Genomic DNA, 20,002 nt, shown 5'->3' on the forward strand with positions numbered 1-20,002 from the left:
TAGATTGTGGATGAGAGGTAGAAGTGACTGTGGGGATGTGGTGAGGAGGGCCATGATTTGGAGAGATATCGCCAGCAGTGAGGAGCAGAAGGAGCGAGCGTGAGGTGGCTGTCTGTGTTTAGAGACAGAGGATTGTATGTTGAGGAACAGATCTGAGGAGGAGGTGAGATGGAGGGAGAGATGACCAGTTCATTACTAGGTGTAGGGATTAGAAGGGTTAGTAGAACGTGTAGGACTATAGGGGTGAGAGTGAAAACAAAGAGAAACATTTTTTACTCTGGCTGTGCAGTTACCTTCAGGTATCTTCTGGTTCATTTCTGGTCTAACTCAGTGCAGCACACTGTAAGGTGGCTGCCAGACAGGTCGTGGATGGGAGGTATGTGTCCCCGAAGTACCAAACTTCGGTGATGTAGGACATGGAGAAGCAGGCTCCAGAACACATAGTGCTGGGAGGGAGTTAATGGGCCCGGATTAAAGGGCCGGGTTTTAAGAGCAGCTGAAAGAGTTGGGGGGAAATAGCTGCTCACTTACCTCCAGTCCAGGTCTTGGAAGGCCTGATTTAAGACAGCTGCGCCTGTCTCAGTGGTGCTGTGTGTTGTGCAAGGTGAGCAAACCTTGCATGTGCTGCTCAGTCTGCTGGAGGCCGAGAAAAGCACTACATTTAAACGGCTGATGCCGTGCTGTATGGACTGGTTATTTTTAGTTTTGTTCTGTTATAGCAGTGTTTCCCAAACCTCATCCTTACGGACCCCCATAGGTCATGTTTTCAGAATCTCCTTAGTATTACACAGGTGAGAGAATTCCTGATGCCTTGATGATACTTCAGTCACCTGTGTAATACTAAGGAAATCCTGAAAATACGACCTGTGGGGTCTGTGAGGATGGGGTTTGGGAAACACTGCGTTATACCTTTTGTGTATCTATTGTATGGTGGCAGAAGGTGCCAAGCCCCCCCCCTGCTTTGGGCAGAGGGGGGGGGTATGTAAGGTTGCTGCCGGACAGGTCGTGGACGGGAGGTATGTGTCCCCGAAGTGCCAAGCTTTGGTGATGTAGGACCCGGAGAAGCAGGCTACAGCACACATAGTGTAGTGATAGGGTTTTGTGGTTAAGTAATTTCTTTGGGAAAAAATTAATATGCATTTTTTTTTTTTTTAACAATTCATCTGATCATTCTTCATAACAATCTACAGTTAATGCAAATTGACACTATAAAAACTGAAGCAGCAAACTTTATGAAAGCCAGAATGTGTTTCAGTCTCCAAACTTGCCGACTGTGTATTATTGTGTTACCTCTTTTGTATATTATTGTGTCACCTCTTATCTTGTGTATCGCTTCTCTTTTCAGTTTGTTAGCCACATGCTGCCAGGCGAGAGCTTGTGGGCACAATCATGCGGCTGGTGATTCTTGATGACTATGCCCTGGCCAGCGAATGGGCAGCAAAATACCTAAGTAATCGCATCGCCCAGTTCAATCCTGGACCTGACAATTACTTCACACTTGGGCTACCCACAGGTAATGTGCCTTTTATCTATCTTTATCCAGTTTTCCACGAGTTGGTTCCAGCGTTTTAGTTGTGGATTGAACTATTTTTGCACATGTGAATTACGAGAAGTCCTCAGGAGTAAGTCAGATGTGTACGGCAAAGCTTCATAGATGAGGGAGACTCCAAGTTCACTGCTGAACATCTGCTCTCTCCATGTTTCGTTGCGATCTACCAGTGTCTCCGTAAGATTTGGCCATTCTCTACTGTTATATGCAAGAGTGTGCCAATTTTCCAAAGAAACAAGGAGACTGAGTAGCTCAACAGCCTCTTGCCACTGATCGGCAAACAAATTTGGAGAAAATAATTGGACAAAGCCTGAAGGACGCGGTAATGCAGGGTTGTGTTCTGGGGGATCGATGAAGACATAAGAAGCATGATCTGTGCTGAACAGTATGGATGGTAATCCAAAGCCTCCATAACCAAGCTTGGCATGGAAGGCACTCGGGAAATAGGAGTGTGAGTTGGGGGTCTCCCAGTGGTAATACAGTTGGAATCACTGCCTTATTAATACAACGGGGAACTGTTTTTATTTCAATTAACAATTTAAAGGGGTTGTCCGCACCCTACACTGATTTAATCCTAAATCTCTATTTAATTTAATAATCTACCGTATTTTTCAGACTATAAGACGCACTTTTTTCCTCCAAAATTTTGGTGGAAAATGGGGGGTGCATCTTATAGTCCGAATGTTGGGGGGGGGTGTGTATATATATATATATATATATATGTGGGGTGTGGGGGTAGCGGTGGAGGAGCGGGGCACAGGAGGCAGCGGCCGCCCGCTGCAGCCTACACTGTCCCCGCTGCTACAGCAAATTAATATTCACTGCTCCCCACGCCCATGGGGCATGGGGAGCACTGAATATTCATGCTCCTTAATAGCAGCACACAGTGTAGCCGCGCTGCGGCTCCTGCTGCTGCCGGAATCGCCTGTGCCCGCTATTAAAGGGCTTGAATATTCAACCTCTCTCCACGCCCATGGGCGTGGGGAGGGGGTGAATATTCATGTCCTTTAATAAGCGGGCACACGCTATAGCCCGGCAGCAGCAGGAGCCGCAGCACGGCTAAGCTGTGTGCCGGCTATGAAGGAGAGTGAAGTCACTGCTCCCCGCACACACAGACCCGGCATGGGAGTGACTTCCGGGAGCTGATCTTTCCATGTCAGCCGCGCATGGCAGTGACGTCATGCGCGGCTGTAAAATAATACTCTTTCTGTATTATTTTTTCTACTGAGGACTTCTCAAAGTATCAATATCACGATATTCTTATAAAAAAATGTATCTATTTATTCTTGGATTGTCCATTAAAAAGAATCAGATTGCAGCAGGTACATACAATAATTAGTTATAAAGTAATTGTCCATTTGTCCATAATTAGCTTAATTGTTGAGATTCACCCATCTTTCCTTGGATCCTGGCTGGTAAATCATGTCTTTATCCAGCACGTGTCCAGGCCTACATGTCAGATACTTCTCAGCATGAAGATTCTGTGTCTTGTGGGGTGGGCAGAGCAAGAGAGCCCCCCCTTTCTATACCATGGTCTTTTATAGCCGGTCGTATGGACACCTGTTCTACATATGGTGGTGAACCAAAAATACACACACAAATAGCGCATGTCAACTAGACACGATGGCTGAGGCATAGAACTCAGATTTAAGAAAAATGATTATCGATTATTAATTATTTAACATTCCCCCCTTTTTGAGGATAAAAAGGACTGAAAAATCCTCAAAAGAAGACAGGTTTATCATTAGGATAACAATCATTTTTTCTTTCCTTCTTCCTTGGCAATATCATTAAATTTCCATAATAATAATAATAATAATATCAATATCTGATTATTGTTATATAATGATGTGAATTCATGTTATGGTAAGCCGTGACTAATATTCATTTAATATGTATAATTATACTTCCCTATATCTAAATTGAAGTAATCGCGGGTCCAATCGTCATCATCTGATGTCATCGGGTCGTCGTCTCGTCTTCTTCTTGGTTCTTTTATAACACAGTCTTTAGATGAAAACTCCTTTGAAATAAATGACAGCGTGTAGATATTGTACAGTCCATAATTGTATTCATCATTGTGCAGTCCATAAACTGTATTCTTTATTAGAAAGATCATGTGTGTCAGATGATAAGAAAACAAAGTCCATGGATGAAATGTAGCTTTAATATCTGTGTGATGTCACCTGGACTGACGTTGGATATTCTGGAATCTTCCCCGTGTCATCCGCACTGGTCTCATGTCACTTTTGGAACAGATGTGACGTCTTTGGTCAGTAAAGCAAGGGTTAACTTGACACTTCCCTGCTTTATATAGCCCCATAACCAGTACTCAGTCCTTTATATACAGGACACATATGCCAGGTATTACCTGTTCACCAGCTTTCACTGAAGCGTTGCAGGTGATAAGAAACCACTGGAACGTGATGAAACTTGAACACAACACAGTTCATATAGGATCATCGTCCTCTGCCGTCCCGGTGATCAGTGGTGTGAATTGTATCTGACACAGTCTATTATCACTCAGCATTCACACCTGTTACCTTCTGAGACCTCCGGATATCGGTTGCGTCTTCTTGTAACCTCTGAGAGTCTCTTTGATTTATAAATATGAAAAGTCTTTATTAAGATAGAATTCATAATTGCGATGTCTTGATTGAAGTCTTCATTCCCTAATCTGATACCAAATCTGGCAACTTTCCTAACCTATAATATCACAGCGTACCATAGCAATCAATAATATCCATCTAATTATTATCAAAATATTAAAATAAATTATGTTTGGAATAATAAACAATAATAGATAATAATTCATTATTAATCAAGTTCTTCATGTGATAGAACATTTTTATGTCATAGGTGTAATTGCCTTTTCCAACCCATAGGTGTCAGTGTGTTTTGAAACAACAAGTGTTTATATCTTTATTAAACCAATAATACCAAAGAATGTATACTGCTGAACTAAAATGAATAAATATATGAATGTAAGAATGAATGAATGAATTGTTGTGTTTACTCAGAAAATGTAAACATTTTTCTTATATTAATTCATATCATCATTATATTTAATGAAGCAATATTCTTTGTACTAGACATTACCCCATTAAATATTAATGTGTTTTCTCAGTTGAAATATTGAACTGAATTAAAATCAAAAATTGAAAATTAAAACTGAAAAATGGAAAAATAAGAAAATAAGTAAGAATAAAAATGTAAAAATGAAAATAAAAATAAGGCCTTCATATGTTAATGACAAATGAAGAGTAATTATATTCTCCATAAAAAATACCTTTATATTTCCATTATCTGGATGATTTCATATTTGTCATAACCTTGTATCACCAAAAAATTATTAAACTATGCAACTTTGCATGTAATACCCTTCTTAATTATACCATAGTACCTTATAACTTTTTGACAGTTAGGGTGATTAATGAGTGGAACAGGCTGCCACGAGAGGTGGTGAGTTCCCCTTCAATGGACGTCTTCAAACAGAGGCTGGACAGACATCTGTCTGAGATGATTTAGTGAATCCTGCTTTGAGCAGGGGGTTGGACCAGATGACCCAGGAGGTCCCTTCCAACTCTACCATTCTATGATTCTATGATTCTATTATTGTTTCTTCTTTATTAAAATGTGTGAAAAAATAAGTATTGATCAAAAGTGATTATGTAATCAGGATCAAAAACACATTTTCCCCTTTAATACCAAAAAATATTATTTTATAAAATTTATGTATATATCAGAACCAAATTAAAAATAATTATTCTTCTATGAACATTTTGCATAAATTTCATATCGATGAGTAGCATAGATTTGTCTACAGAGAGGTGTGTACCTATTTAGGTAACCATTAAAAATAATATCATAGTTATTCAAGAATATTATCATGTGGAAAATTATTCTAAATATAAATTTGCTTTGTAAACCATTTTGATGTGTGGTTGCCCTTATCCACTATTAGTTAAATCAAGAAATAATAATTATTAAAGAAATATAGAAGTATATATATATGTAGATAATACCTAATTATGTATTATAATTTTTTTTCAGAATTAAATATATTTTTGTACCTTCACATAAAGAAACTTTTTTTTTTCTTTCCAAACATACAAACATACGAGGCCTCTGTCACATCAATCACACTTAGCAGCTGCTGATTTACTCATCTGTCACCTTCACTCTGACATTCACAGATCTGTTCAACTCAAACATTCCACATATGAAGTTTTAGATATATATATATTTAACCCAAAATTGTTGTATCCCAATTTATTAATGCGCATTGTCATATCAATTAAATATCTTAATATTCTTTGAATATTCCCCAAGTACATATTATATAATATGAGAGTAAGTTGCTGAAATTTCAGATACTTGAAAAAAAAACCTCTTGTTTGGCTATGTGCACACGATGCAGAAATGAAGCAGAAAATTTCTGCATCATTTCTGCATCTCCCTGGCAGAAAAAACGCATGCAGAAATGCGTTTTTCCTGCAGAATACATGCGGATCCACATGCAGATTCACATGCGTTTCCGCATGCAGATTGACAAGCGCTTTACTGGTGATTTTAGCATCTCTTGGAAAGTGCTTGACAACTAGGTCACACTATATAAATCCATGCAAACAGCATGGATTTATACAGTGTGACCCTAGAGAGTGTATATACTTACCTCCGATGGCCCGCGCTGTCCTGCTCACTCCGTTCTCCCGGCTGCCGGCAACTTTGAATTGAAAGACCTGCCGACGTCAGCGTCACGTGACCCGTCACATGACTCTGACGTCACCGCAGGTCCTACAACTCACTGCAAGTGCCGGGAAGCAAGCAGGAGCGCTGCGCGGGCCGACAGATGGTAAGTATATATATATTTTTTATTTTATTCTTGTTTTTACAGCTTTTTTAATGGTACCTGGGTGTGGATGAGACTCTCCTCTCCTCCACACCCGGGTACCATCCGCATATTAGAACGCACCAATTACGCAAGTACAGATGCAGTCTTGCGGAATTGGCGCGTTCTAATGCAAGTCAATGGCGGCGAAAACGCCGCATTTCCGCAAAATTAAATGACATGCTGCGGATTTTTGAGCGCAGCGTTTACGCTGCGGAAAAATCCGCATCATGGGCACAGTACATGCGGATTTCAATTGGGGAACATTGCTTCCCTTCTACCATGCGTTTTTCATGCTTTTCCGCGGCGTTTACGCAACTGCAAAAACGCTGCGGAAACACATGAAATACGCATCGTGTGAACTCAGCCTTATAGATTCTTTTTTCACTGGCTGCCCGGTCTTAAGTTACATCAGCTGAAAATAGAATGAATAGGATCTATACTATTAGCTCAAAGTTCAAAGGCCGCAGCTGTCACACGTCATGCTGTAAAGCTACTTTAATTTGCACGAACACTTCATGCACAGAAAATATTAATTAATTAATGTTACACATAAATCATGCAATTTTCAGCTTCCTGTGTGAATAAAGAAATAAATCCATTTTAGAGTTGTTTGATCAAATCCTGCTTTGGAATGAAAACTCTAAGGAAATATAAGAAAATAAAATTAAATATCAAATTCATACAGAAACAGAATTATTTAAATATCTTATACATATATTGGTTGGTTCTAATGTAATTCAAAATATTGTTACTTAAATTTATATATGAAGTTCTAATTTATTAATTAATATATATATATATTTTATAAACATATATATAAATACAATTATACACAATCTCTACTTAGACAAGTGTATATATATATACATACATGAACTACTACCGTGTTTCCCCGAAAGTAAGGCCCTGTCTTACATTAATTTTACCCCCAAAAGTCCCACCCTGCCTTACTTTCGGGGGAGGCCTTACATTGGGAAAAAAAATGACGACAATTTTTTTTAACAATAAAATTAACATTTATTAACAGTCCGGCAACCCTCCCCATCCTCCCCCCTGCAGCATCCCCATACAGTGGTTCTGCCCCCCACTCTGCCACCACACATACTGACACATACGGTACCGGTACAGCCCCACACGGCACCCACACACATATCGTACCGGTACCGTACACACACTGACACATACAGCCCCATACGGCACCCATACACATACCGTACACATACCGTACACACACACACACACACACAGACACACACACACACACACACAGAGAGAGTTTCGGAACTTACCGTTACTTTCCTTCTGTTTCGATCTCCTCTGCGGTGCCGGGCTGACGATTCGGATGCCGGGGAAGCTGGACCAATCGGAGCGAGCCTGTAGGCGGTGACGTCGCAGCTGATTCGGCCAATCAGCTGCGAGCCGGCTGACTGGCCAATCACAGCTCGGGCTGGTGGCCAGCAGGGACTACGGTACGGAGCCTGTGACGAACAGGCTGATCGGCCAATCAGCCTTACATTCCCCGCCCCCCCCGCCGCTACCCTGCCTTACAATCGGGGGGTGCCCTACATTGGCGGACCCCCCGAAACCCCCCACCCTGCCTTACTTTCGGGGGGGCCTTACTTTCGGGGAAACACGGTAGAAACTATGTAACTACAATTTTACTGTATAAGATTATAAATAAATATTGAGACATTGTAACACTTCTATGCTACATTATAATTACAGTTTTTCCTTAGCCACTCCCTAAACCAAATCTTCTGTCTCTCTCAAATATCTCCAGGAACGCCCTATTTAGGAAAGACATTTTTCTATCCTTCAAAACCTCAGAGAACTGCCTGTCCTTCTGTCCACATTCCATGACGTCACTGTGAGCCGGTCGTCTCACCTGACTCTGTCCATCAGTTTCGGCCATTTTCCTTTTTAGAGAATCACAGTTCTGACTGAGAATTAACTCATTCTGTGAAGAGATGGACCTTTGCACTGGCTGATATGGCTTATAACAGATATGAAATCTCCTGCGTATTTGATAGAGTTCACTATGGGGATGACTCAGTCTAGGAGAGTTTGATATTGGCTTTTGATAAGATTTTACCTTTCCTGGTTTTATAAAATTAACTTGATTTTTTTCCTTTTCACGATTCTCATGTTTCCTAACAGAATCCAGCAACTGCACACATTTGAATAGGGATTCTTTTTGTGACGCTATAACTCTAGATACTGGATCTAGGAATTTGAATTTTTGTACAAAACTTTTTATCATATGTTGTACTTTTCCATTTTTGATGAGAGCTTTGTACAACCGTTCAAATATGGACATGAATGTATATGTACATTCCTTCCTACCAATCCTTAGTTTCTGCAGATCTTCTATGTTGGGAAAATCCTTTGTGACACAATAAATCAAATATCTTAATCTGTCCGAATCATTTTCCCATCCATTAGGAGAGTCATTTTCACAGGGCATTAAATGTAAACGTCTGGACAATGTCACAGGAATCCATATTTTAAATAATTGATTCCTCTCCTCATTGGATAAATCAAACTTATCAGAGAAGCTCTCAAATGTCTCTGAATTTCTACAGGCATGGATTTTGACATCATATTTTGGCATGATTTTGTATAATTTCAGCAAATTTTTCCTCATTTTAATTTGCAGTTGAGCCTGGGTAATTCCTGAATTCTCTGATATTTTTAGTGGCTCTTGTACGTCCGCTCCTCCTACGTCACTCACGTCTCCTCCCACATCACCTAGTATGTCGGTTTCTCGTATGTCAGTCATGTCTCCTCCCATGTCAGGTTTCTGTATGTCCATCTCTTGGTCAGACCCAAGGTCACCTTCAGTTACAGACACGTGTCTTATTTCTTGTTTATTTTCCACATTACAGTCAGAATCAGTATCACCATCTGACATTTCTACACTATTTTTCTGCTTAGAAATCTCTAACACAAGACTATGAAAAAAATCTACCAAATGTAGAATATTTCTCAATTTCTGTTTGTCTCTATTTACCAATTTAAAAGTTAACTGTAAATTCTGCAATTCACATTCTTTGTATAAACTGAGCCACAAAACTTCTATATCATCTCCTACATTAACTTTGAAATTAATATTACTTTGTTTAGCAAAAGAAGAAATTATATCCATATTTTGCTTACCTTAAGATTCCTTAGCTTCTCTTTATCAGCACATCCTGTCTTCAGTTCGTCTGATTCTTTTCCTGTGTGATTCTGTTCCTTGTTAGTACCTCAGTCTATAGATCCTTTCTGCTTCTCGTGACAAATTAGTGAATTTACTGACACGTGAACAACAGCTGTTCAGCTCGTCAGGACTTCCCCCCTTGTTCACGGAAGAAATTCACTTAATTAAAAAAAAAACGAAAAACAGGACTGGCTGGCTCACCATTGTAAAATAATACTCTTCTCTGTATTATTTTTTCTACTGAGGACTTCTCAAAGTATCAATATCACGATATTCTTATAAAAAAATGTATCGATTTATTCTTGGATTGTCCATTAAAAAGAATCACATTGCAGCAGGTACATACAATAATTAGTTATAAAGTAATTGTCCATTTGTCCATAATTAGCTTAATGGTTGAGATTCACCCATCTTTCCTTGGATCCTGGCTGGTAAATCATGTCTTTGTCCAGCACGTGTCCAAGCCTACATGTCATCTGCTTCTCAGCATGAAGATTCTTCTTGTGGGGTGGGCAGAGCAAGAGAGCCCCCCTTTCTGTACCATGGGCTTTTATAGCCAGTCGTATGGCACACCTGTTCTACATATGGTAGTGAACTAAAAATACACACACAAATAGCGCATGTCAACTAGACACGATGGCTGAGGCATAGAACTCAGATTTAAGAAAAATGATTATCGATTATTAATTATTTAACATTCCAAATGAATTTCCATAATTAACCATTTAACAATGATAGGGCAGCTTCAGATGGAATGGCTCCCCACAGGTGGAGCAGGCCTCAGGGCAGTGTAGAATAAATGGAGGTGCGCTGGGCGTTGTAGTGCAGGGAGGCAAATGGCACCGGCGAAAGAAAGGAGCGGAGGCAGCTCAGTGCAGTCATCCAAGATTTACTCACAGTTCTTAGACAGTCCACAGGTGCACTGTACTGGTGCAAGCCTCCCGCGTCGCGCCGCGTTCACCGGGCAGGGGTTCCATCTTTCCTCAGGCAGTTTGGGTGTACCTGGCAGAACCCCACTTTCTTATGTACCTCTCTAGACTGACTTCACGCTCGGTCTTACTCCCTCCTGCCCTGCGCTTCCCACTGTGAATCCTGTTCGGGTGGCTGCGAGGTCCGCCCTGTCCGTCGGAGTTGCACAGACCTGCTTGACCTTACTCGGATTGAAGTGGGGGTTTGGCTCCTGGCTATAGAAGTCAGAAGCCTCAGGTTTTTCCAGCCGAGGCCTGAAGCTGCATGACTGGGCCAGGGGCCGGTCCCCTTCTTGCAGCCTAGATCCTCCTGACACTTGGCAGGTTCGGGGTGTACGGGTGGCGCCTGCACTCGCCGTACTCCCCTAGGATCCCTTCTACAGAACAGAGCTTACTCCCTGCTCCCCTCCTGGGCCTCAGTCCTGGGCCCTTGAAGTGGAGCGGAGCTCCTACAGAGACTCTGCTCCCAGACTGTTCCTCTGAACCACACTCCTCAACTTCCTGCTCTTGTTAAGATGTCTACCTTTTTATATATCTACTGTATGAGTGCTCCCATAAACTACTTCCTTCACCCACACCCACTACTGGTTCCCCCTAACTTTGGGTTCCCCCCACCCCAGCCAGGGTCAGGGCTCAGCAGAAAACTACATTGCGTCTTGCCCCTCCTGCTGGCCTGGGGTAGTGTAGTGTTGGATGTAGGTGTTGGGGTTCCATGCAGCACTCCCTCCTTACCTGAGAGAAGGGAGACACCACACCTCTGGGTGAGGAGCAGTACCTCTGTGGCGACCAAACCCTCAGGGGCGCCACACTACTACATGGATGACTATGGAGATGCATTATACTTTATGGATGACTATGGGGCTGCATTATAGTACATGGATGATTATGGGCTGTGCATTATAATTTATGGATGACTATAGGGTGCATTATGTTTTATGGATGACTATGGGGTGCATTATATTTTATGGATGACTATGGGGGTGCATTATAGTACATGGATGACTATGGGCTGTGCATTATACGTTATGAATGACTATGGATTGTGCAATATCCTTATTGAAAAAAAACACCATCCTTATTGAAAAAATGACCAAGTATGCAATGGACCAGGCAACTGTTAGGTGGATTCATAACTGGCTTAGTGATCGGACTCAAAGGGTGGTTGTAAATGGCTTCACATCCAGCTGGATGAATGTCTCAAGTGGGGTACCACAGGGCTCCGTCCTGGGACCTGTATTGTTCAACATCTTTATCAATGATTTAGATGAAGGAATTGAGGGTAAACTGATTAAATTTGCTGATGACACAAAGCTAGGAGGGATAGCTAATACTAGAGAAGAGAGAGGGAAGATTCAAAAAGACCTAAATAAACTGGAGCAGTGGGCAGCAACCAACAGAATGGTTTTTAACAGGGAAAAATACAAAGTACTACATCTGGGCAATAAAAATGAAAAAAGCATATACAGAATGGGAGGAATAGAGCTAAGCAACAGTACATGTGAAAAAGACTTAGGTATACTAATAGATCATAGACTGAACATGAGTCAACAGTGTGATGCAGCAGCAAAAAAGGCAAATACAATTCTGGGATGTATTAACAGAAGCATACAGTCTAGATCACGTGAAGTCATTATCGGTCTTTACTCCTCTTTGGTCAGACCTCATCTGGAATACTGTGTACAGTTTTGGGCACCACATTTTAAAAAAGACATAGACAAACTGGAGCAAGTTCAGAGAAGAGCGACCAGAATGGTGACTGGTCTGCAAACCATGTCCTATGAGGAACGGTTGCAGGATTTGGGAATGTTTAGCTTGCAAAAAAGAAGACTGAGAGGAGACTTAATAGCTGTCTACAAATATGTCAAGGGCTGTCACATTGTAGAAGGATCATCTTTATTCTCATTTGCACAAGGAAAGACTAAAAGCAATGGGATGAAACTAAATGGGAGGAGACACAGATTAGATATTAGAAAAAACTTTTTGACAGTTAGGGTGATTAATGAGTGGAACAGGCTGCCAGGAGAGGTGTTGAGTTCCCCTTCAATGGACGTCTTCAAACAGAGGCTGGACAGAAATCTGTCTGAGATGATTTAGTGAATCCTGCTTTGAGCAGGGGGTTGGACCAGATGACCCAGGAGGTCCCCTCCAACTCTACCATTCTATGATTCTATGATTCTATATAATTTATGGATGACTATGGGGTGCACTATACTACATGGATGACTATGGGCTGTACATTATACTTTATGGAGGACTAATGGCTGTGTATTATATTATATGAAGGATATGGGCTGTGTATTATGCTAATATGGATGACTATGGGCTGTGCAGTGTATTATATGGAGGACTATGGGATGTATTATACAATATAAAGGACTATGAGATGTCCATTATACTTCTTCTTTGGAGCCCCGTGACTTTTATGTACGCCCCTGATGAGCATAGTTTATTTTCTTCTATACATTAAAGAACAGTAGCAGAATGGGGAAAATGTACCAGGATGAGGGATATACTGTATATACCAGAATGGGCCCGGGATAAGGGACATATACCAGAATGGGCGATATAAATACCAGGATGGGGCCAGGATGAGGGACATATATACCAGGATGAGTGATATACAGTATATACCAGGATGGAGGACGCGCATATATATATATATATATAATATAATATAATATAATATAATATAATATAATAATTTATTCAAGATAGAAGGGGGACCCGGTCCAGATCTTGCACTTGGGCCCATACGACTCTAGTTACGCCACTGCATGCAGCTATAACCAGTCAGTCAAATGGGTACATACAGTACTGTGCAATATTTTTAAACAGGTATGGAAAACTGCTGCAAAACAACATCAAAGCATCAGGTACACTTGCATACAGTTTTGTGAAGGACCTCAACAAGGAGACTGTTCCCAATATCTTGGCTCACTAAAAAATAACCACAGATCTTCTGTGGATGTAGGCTTGGACAAAAATACTTCTGTCTCTCTATGTAATCCAAGACTGACTTGATGATTTTGAGATCAGTGTTCTGTGGGGGCCATATCATCACTTCCAGGTTCGTTGTTCTTTTTTATACTGTAGATAGTACTTAGTCACATTGGCTTTATGTTTGGAGTCATTGTCCTACTTGTTAGGAATTGTGGTTCTGTGCTCCCACCTGAGAATGGATCAAGTCCAGTGCTACGCTACTCCGGTTTGCAGGGGCCACCATTGTCCTGACTCTGCAGGCGAAGCTACTACGCATGCAGGAAAACCGCCTCAATCTTATGGAGCATCGCGCTCTGGAGTAGTAGGATTTGTGAGGACGCGGGATGCCGTATCTCCCGCTGATATAATGCCCGGTTAACATGGGATGCTGTGTTCCCCTGATTGCCAGGCAACACACGATACTGCGGTGTCTGGCACTAGGCAGTGGTGGGATTGGGTCCAAGCTGCTGTGCAAGTTAGCAGGGAGTGGTTGTCTTGGGATGATTGAGAGGTATTCAACACCTGATCATTAGGCGGGCTATTTAAACCTGTTCCCTGCTCAGTCCTTTGCTGTTTATTACAGTTTCAATGTGCTGTGGTGGTGAGGGGTGCTATCATTATTAGCTGTTATCTTTCCAGTGTTTTGTCTTAGGAGTCCTCTCTTTCCCTTTTAATTTTTACTAGGTGTTCTTATAGAGGTACCCACCTGGTTCTTGACTAGGCACCGGCCGTGTCACCAGACCCCAGCTGGCTGGCGACAGTGGGCCTGGGAAGGCTCTGCCAAAGTCCCCCTTCCATCACTGGGAGCTGAGTGAAAAGTGTTCCCGGTCCTAAAGAGCTCACCTAGCTGGGCAGCTTGCGCCAAGTGCGTCTGTCCCTGCGGATTTGCTGGTTTGGTGCCAGTCTTCCTGGGTCTTTCTGCGTTAGCGCATAACACTGCTGAATAATAAATTTAGAGCCAGTCAGACGCTTAACTGATGGTATTGCATGATGGATAATTATTAGTGTTGAGCGAGTATGTTCTGTTAACCCTTTCGGCGAGTATGCTTGGGCCGAGCACCGAGTAGTTACAGCTGCTCGGTGTTATGTTTAAATCACTCCCGTGTGCATGATTTGCGACTGTTTGACAGCTTTAGTACATGTAAGGAATGTCTATTTATTACACATTCCTCACATGTATTAAAGTTGTCATACTCGCCAAAAGTGTTAACAGGACATACTCGCTCAACACTAATAATTATCTGCTATATTTCTCTGCATTGAAGACACCATTCATGATGACCAAATCCCCAACTCCATTTGTTGAACTGGAGTTCCAAATATGCTAGGTCCCTCTGTAATGGTGTAGAACAGGGGTCCTCAAGCTACGGCCCGCGGGCCACATGCGGCCCGCGGAGGACTTTTATCCGGCCCGCCGGGCTGTGGGCAGAGGAGAGCGGTGTCAGCGCCCGCCCTTCCTCCCGCTTGCTCAGAGCCCCGGCAGCCCGATACTTACCTCTCCCCGTGCCTCCGCAGATCCGCTGTCTTCCTGGTCTGCGCTCCCTGTGACGTCTCAGGTCAGAGGGTGCGGTGACGTCTTTACACCGCGCCCTCCCCTGAGCCGTCACAGGGAGCGCAGTGCGGGACGTCACTGCCGCGACACTGGAGTCCGGACCTGAGCAGCGGCAGCAGGCAAGGAGGGAGGTGAGTATTGGATTTTTTTTTTTAATGTATGGAGGCATGGGACATAATATTAGGGGTGACATCCTGCCTGTGGCATTATATGGGGGGGTGACATCCTGCCTGTGGCATTATATGGGGGGGGGTGACATCCTGAACGGGGCATTATATGGGGGGGGTGACATCCTGAACGGGGCATTATATGGGGGGGGGTGACATGCTGCATGGGGCATTATATGGGGGGGTGACATGCTGCATGGGGCATTATATGGGGGGGTGACATCCTGAATGGGGCATTATATGGGGGGGTGACATCCTGAATGGGGCATTATATGGGGGGGTGACATGCTGCATGGGGCATTATATGGGGGGTGACATCCAGCATGGGGCATTATATGGGGGAGTGACATCCTGAATGGGGCATTATAAAGACAGGGGGGTGATATCTTGCACGGGGCATTATATGGTGGGAGAAAGGGAAATCCTGCATGGGGCATAATAAGGGGGGAACAGCCTGCATAGGGCATTATAAGGGGGAAACAGCCTGCCTATTGAGGACCTATGCTGCCTATTGGGGACATTTACCTGCCTATTGGGGACCTATGCTGCCTATTTGGGACATTTACCTGCCTATTTGGGACATTTACCTGCCTATTGGGGACCTATGTTGCCTATTGGAAACATTTACCTGCCTATTTGGGACATTTACCTGCCTATTGGGGACCTATGCTGGCTATTGGGAACATTTACCTGCCTATTGGGGACATTTACCTGCCTATTGGGGACCTATGCTGCCTATTGGGTACATTTACCTGCCTGTTTGGGACATTTACCTGCCTATTGGGGACCTATGCTGGCTATTGGGAACATTTACCTGCCTATTGGGGACATTTACCTGCCTATTGGGGACCTATGCTGCCTATTGGGTACATTTACCTGCCTGTTTGGGACATTTACCTGCCTATTGGGGACCTATGCTGCCTATTGGAATCATTTACCTGCCTATTTGGGACATTTACCTGCCTATTGGGGACCTATGCTGCCTATTGGGAACATTTACCTGCCTATTGGGGACATTTACCTGCCTATTGGGGACCTATGCTGGCTATTGGGTACATTTACCTGCCTATTGGGGACCTATGCTGCCTATTGGGGATATTTACCTGCCTATTGGGGATATTTACCTGCCTATTGAGGACCTATGCTGCCTATTGGGGACATTTACCTGCCTATTGGGGACCTATGCTGCTTATTGGGGATATTTACCTGCCTATTGGGGACCTATGCTGCCTATTGGGGACATTTACCTGCCTATTGGGGACCTATGCTGCTTATTGGGGATATTTACCTGCCTATTGAGGACCTATGCTGCCTATTGGGGACATTTACATGCCTATTGAGGACCTATGCTGCCTATTGGGCACAGTTACCTACCTATTGAAATACCGGTTGATTTAACTTTACTTGTTCTTCATTTAAATATTGTATTTGTTCCTGTATTGTTTTTTAACTACAAAATAAGATATGTGCAGTGTGCATAGTAATTTGTTCATAGTTTTTTTTAAAAACTATATTCCGGCCCTCCAATGGTCTGAGGGACCGTGAACTGGCCCCCTGTTTAAAAAGTTTGAGGACCCCTGGTGTAAAAGATGTCTGAACACCCTCTCTGAAGACTCCTGACTGTATAGTTAGTGTGACCTGTGGTTTTATGTGTTTTATCCTTATGTAGGCTCCAGTTTTCCTCTGTACAGGGGTGGACATGGTTAACTGTAGGGCCAGCCCATAGTTTGGGGAGGAGTAAGTGGGCACCAGGAGTTAGTTCCTGTTTTAATAGAGAGTCTGAGTAGAGCTGCAGAGAAGAAAGGACAACTTCAATCGGATCTAGCCATAATTTTGCGTTTGCGAAGAGCAAATGTGACACCCCAGGGGTCTGGTTGCCACAGTGATAGAGATATTACGTCTGAGAGCAGGTGGGAGGTCTCTTGGTCAGGGATCCTATGCATGCCACACCTCCTGCCCAGTCCTGGGAGGGGAAGAACTTCCCCTATATAAACCTGGGGCTGAGGCAGGGTTAGTGAGTAGAGAAGAAGCAGAGAAAAGAAGCAAATATAGGAAGAAACAACAGGAGCTCTGTGGGAGCAGTGTACAAGGAGTCAGGGGCTGGCAGCTGCAGAGCTCGCCCTGACCGAGAAGATTTCTTACCGGACCCGGAGTCCGAGGCTGTGGGGACTAACTCCTGCCCAGCAGCAGAATCCGTCAGGCAGGGGATTCCAGGTCCTCTGGCCAAGAAACCTGAAGGCACGGTCACACGCATGGGACCAGCACCGCCATCGTGGAGCGGAAGCTACTAGAAGGCCCCGAGTCACCGGCCATACGGGTGAGCACCACACGGCACACTCAGGGACGTGGGCTACTTTTACCCGCCTCTAGCAAGGTAGCCAGAAGAGTACAGTTAGTTTGGGAGGCCTACAACTCCGCCTGGCCAGGGGAGATTCCATCTGCTCAAGGACTGACCAGGCCCCAATCGCTAGCCAGTACTCCAGGAGGGTCTATCTTTGTCACCAGTAAAGACCCTGAACTACACAGTACCGTCTCCGAGTGGTTCCTGCTACCCCCATCATCCACGTCGGCTGCCCTGAGGCCATACCCCTCCCGTTGGGGGTTATACTATCACGCTGCACAATCCTACCACCGGCCTCAGCGGTCTGCCCTGCAGCAGCAGCTCCCTGGCTGCACTCAATGGGTGGCGTAGTCATCTAACATCTACTGCTAAAACATCGCCGCTTAGTCTGACTCCCTGGGCACGGACCGGATCACCGCCACGAGACTACAACCCTCAACAGATCCGGCTCCGGGTAAGCTCCCGCGTGCGCAACGCTGCGCGACACAGGCCCAGGGGCGCGTCAACTTTGGCGTAGTCGGCAGGATCTCGTGCCCGCAACCACCGGGTACTGCGTGCCTGAAAAAGAGACTTTTCAAACTTACCTTCCGGCGCCATCTTCAGCCTTCTTCCCGCCATCGGTGAAGTTTCCCGCCATCCGGCGCCATCTTCTGCCTTCTTCCCGCCATCCGTGGAGTTTTCCCGCCATTGGACGCCATCTTGAGGACGCCGCACGGGAAGAAGAGGGGGCGTGGACTCCGAAAGCGCGCGAGAACTGAAGCCCCGCCTCACGTCCGGACGTTGCGTAAGGTCCTGGAAGGAGCCCAGCAGACGCCGACGTCACAAGAGCGCGACGGAAGGTCCTCAAACCTGACGATCCACTGCGGAGCCGCGGCCTACGGAAGAGGATCATCGCAAGGTAGGCCACGGTCCACTAGGGGGGAGGAAGATGTCGGATACGGAGGAGAGCTTCACTGCCTCAACCCCTGCCAGCGCTACCGCTGCTGCAGTTATGCCCTTCACCATGCCCTATATCCCGGGAGCAGCTTGGCTACCCCAGTACTCAGGGGAGTCACATACCCTGCATGACTTTAGAGAAAAGCTGGATAGCCTCTTCCAGGTGTACCCCCTCACAGAAGAGCAAAAAGTGAGCATCCTGGTGGCCCAACTAACCGGGGCAGCCAAAAGGGAAGTAAAATCCTGGCCACCTGGGAGGAATACTGTCGCAGGGATACTAACCCGGCTGAAGGACACCTTTGATACCCGCACCTCAGCCGAGATTAAGCTTAGATTCTACGGGTGCAAGCAGCGAGCGCATGAGAGTATAAGGGACTATGCACTAAACCTACAAGAGGCCCTGAGGGCCATTAAGCAGACCGACCCTGATGGAGTGGGAAACGAGGACAGGCTGTTGACCGAACAGTTTATAGAGGGACTATATTGTAATACCCACCGAACCCAGTTGCGGGCAATGGCCTTACAGGATCCCCATCTGGGCTTTGCACAGTTCAAGGACAGAGCCATCCGGGTGCTCCGAGAACCGGCACCGGGTGGCGTTGTGACCCACAGGCGCCCTGCTATCACTTACCACCAGGAGGCGGCGCCCTTGTCGGCGGGGCCTGTGGGAGCTGATGCGCAGGCTTTGGACAATGACCCGGCTCCAGACCTACACCATCAGGTCCAAGAGCTAGCTAAGAGCGTTGCTGCGCTAACCCGAACTGTGCAGTCTTTACAGGCTTCCACCCCAGGGAAGATCCAGCTGGCATCCGGACCGGAGGACATCCCGTGGCGTCGACCAAGGAGGACCCCACCGGCCAGAGGAAGACCCAGTGACCGATACAGCGAGGACGGACGACCCATCTGCCGCCGCTGCAATCAACCCGGACATATGGCAAGGTACTGTTCTTTAAACGGGCACAACCTGGGGTAGAGGGCCAACCCCCAGGAAAAAGATCACCAGGCCCATCGAACTGGCGAGACAGATATGTGGGAGGACGTCCAGTCTTGCCTGTGGTACTGGATGGCATTCCCATGAGTGCCCTACTGGACACCGGGTCACAGGTCACCACCATCCCGTACGTGCTCTTTAAGCAGTACTGGAATGACTCGGATATTACCCGCTACCCTGACGACGACTTGAGTATCATCGCCAGCAATGGCCAGCCCGTGCCACAGATCGGATTTAAAGAGGTGACCATCAAAATCGGAAGAGTCGAACTGGCAGCACAGGGACTGATCATTGTAGATATTGACAAACATGAGAGTCACCCAAAAATAACTCTGGGAACTAATGTAATTGAAAATTGTCTTGCAGAGGTGATTTTCCTTCTACAGCAGGTTGCCAAGAACGCCAGCGCCGGCGAGCAGCGGGTGC

At 44.8% G+C, this 20,002-nt stretch overlaps 1 protein-coding gene across 4 annotated transcripts in view; it reads left to right on the top strand.

The window, feature by feature from the left end:
• The window catches only part of LOC141193548 (uncharacterized), a 50,619-nt gene that overhangs the window by 6,049 nt on the left and 24,568 nt on the right, over positions 1–20,002 (top strand). For all 4 annotated transcript variants that reach the window (XM_073662148.1, XM_073662147.1, XM_073662150.1 and 1 more), the window contains exon 2: positions 1,346–1,513. Coding sequence is in view for 2 of the 4 variants with exons in the window: in XM_073662150.1 (XP_073518251.1) it covers positions 1,390–1,513 (124 nt within the window). In the remaining 2 variants the exon portion in view is untranslated. The remainder of the gene's footprint in view (positions 1–1,345; positions 1,514–20,002) is intronic.

The sequence above is a fragment of the Phyllobates terribilis genome, unplaced genomic scaffold (genome assembly GCF_046119375.1).
Source record: "Phyllobates terribilis strain yellow unplaced genomic scaffold, ASM4611937v1 Scaffold_66__1_contigs__length_7565176, whole genome shotgun sequence".
In the NCBI taxonomy this organism is placed as follows: Eukaryota; Metazoa; Chordata; class Amphibia; order Anura; family Dendrobatidae; genus Phyllobates; species Phyllobates terribilis.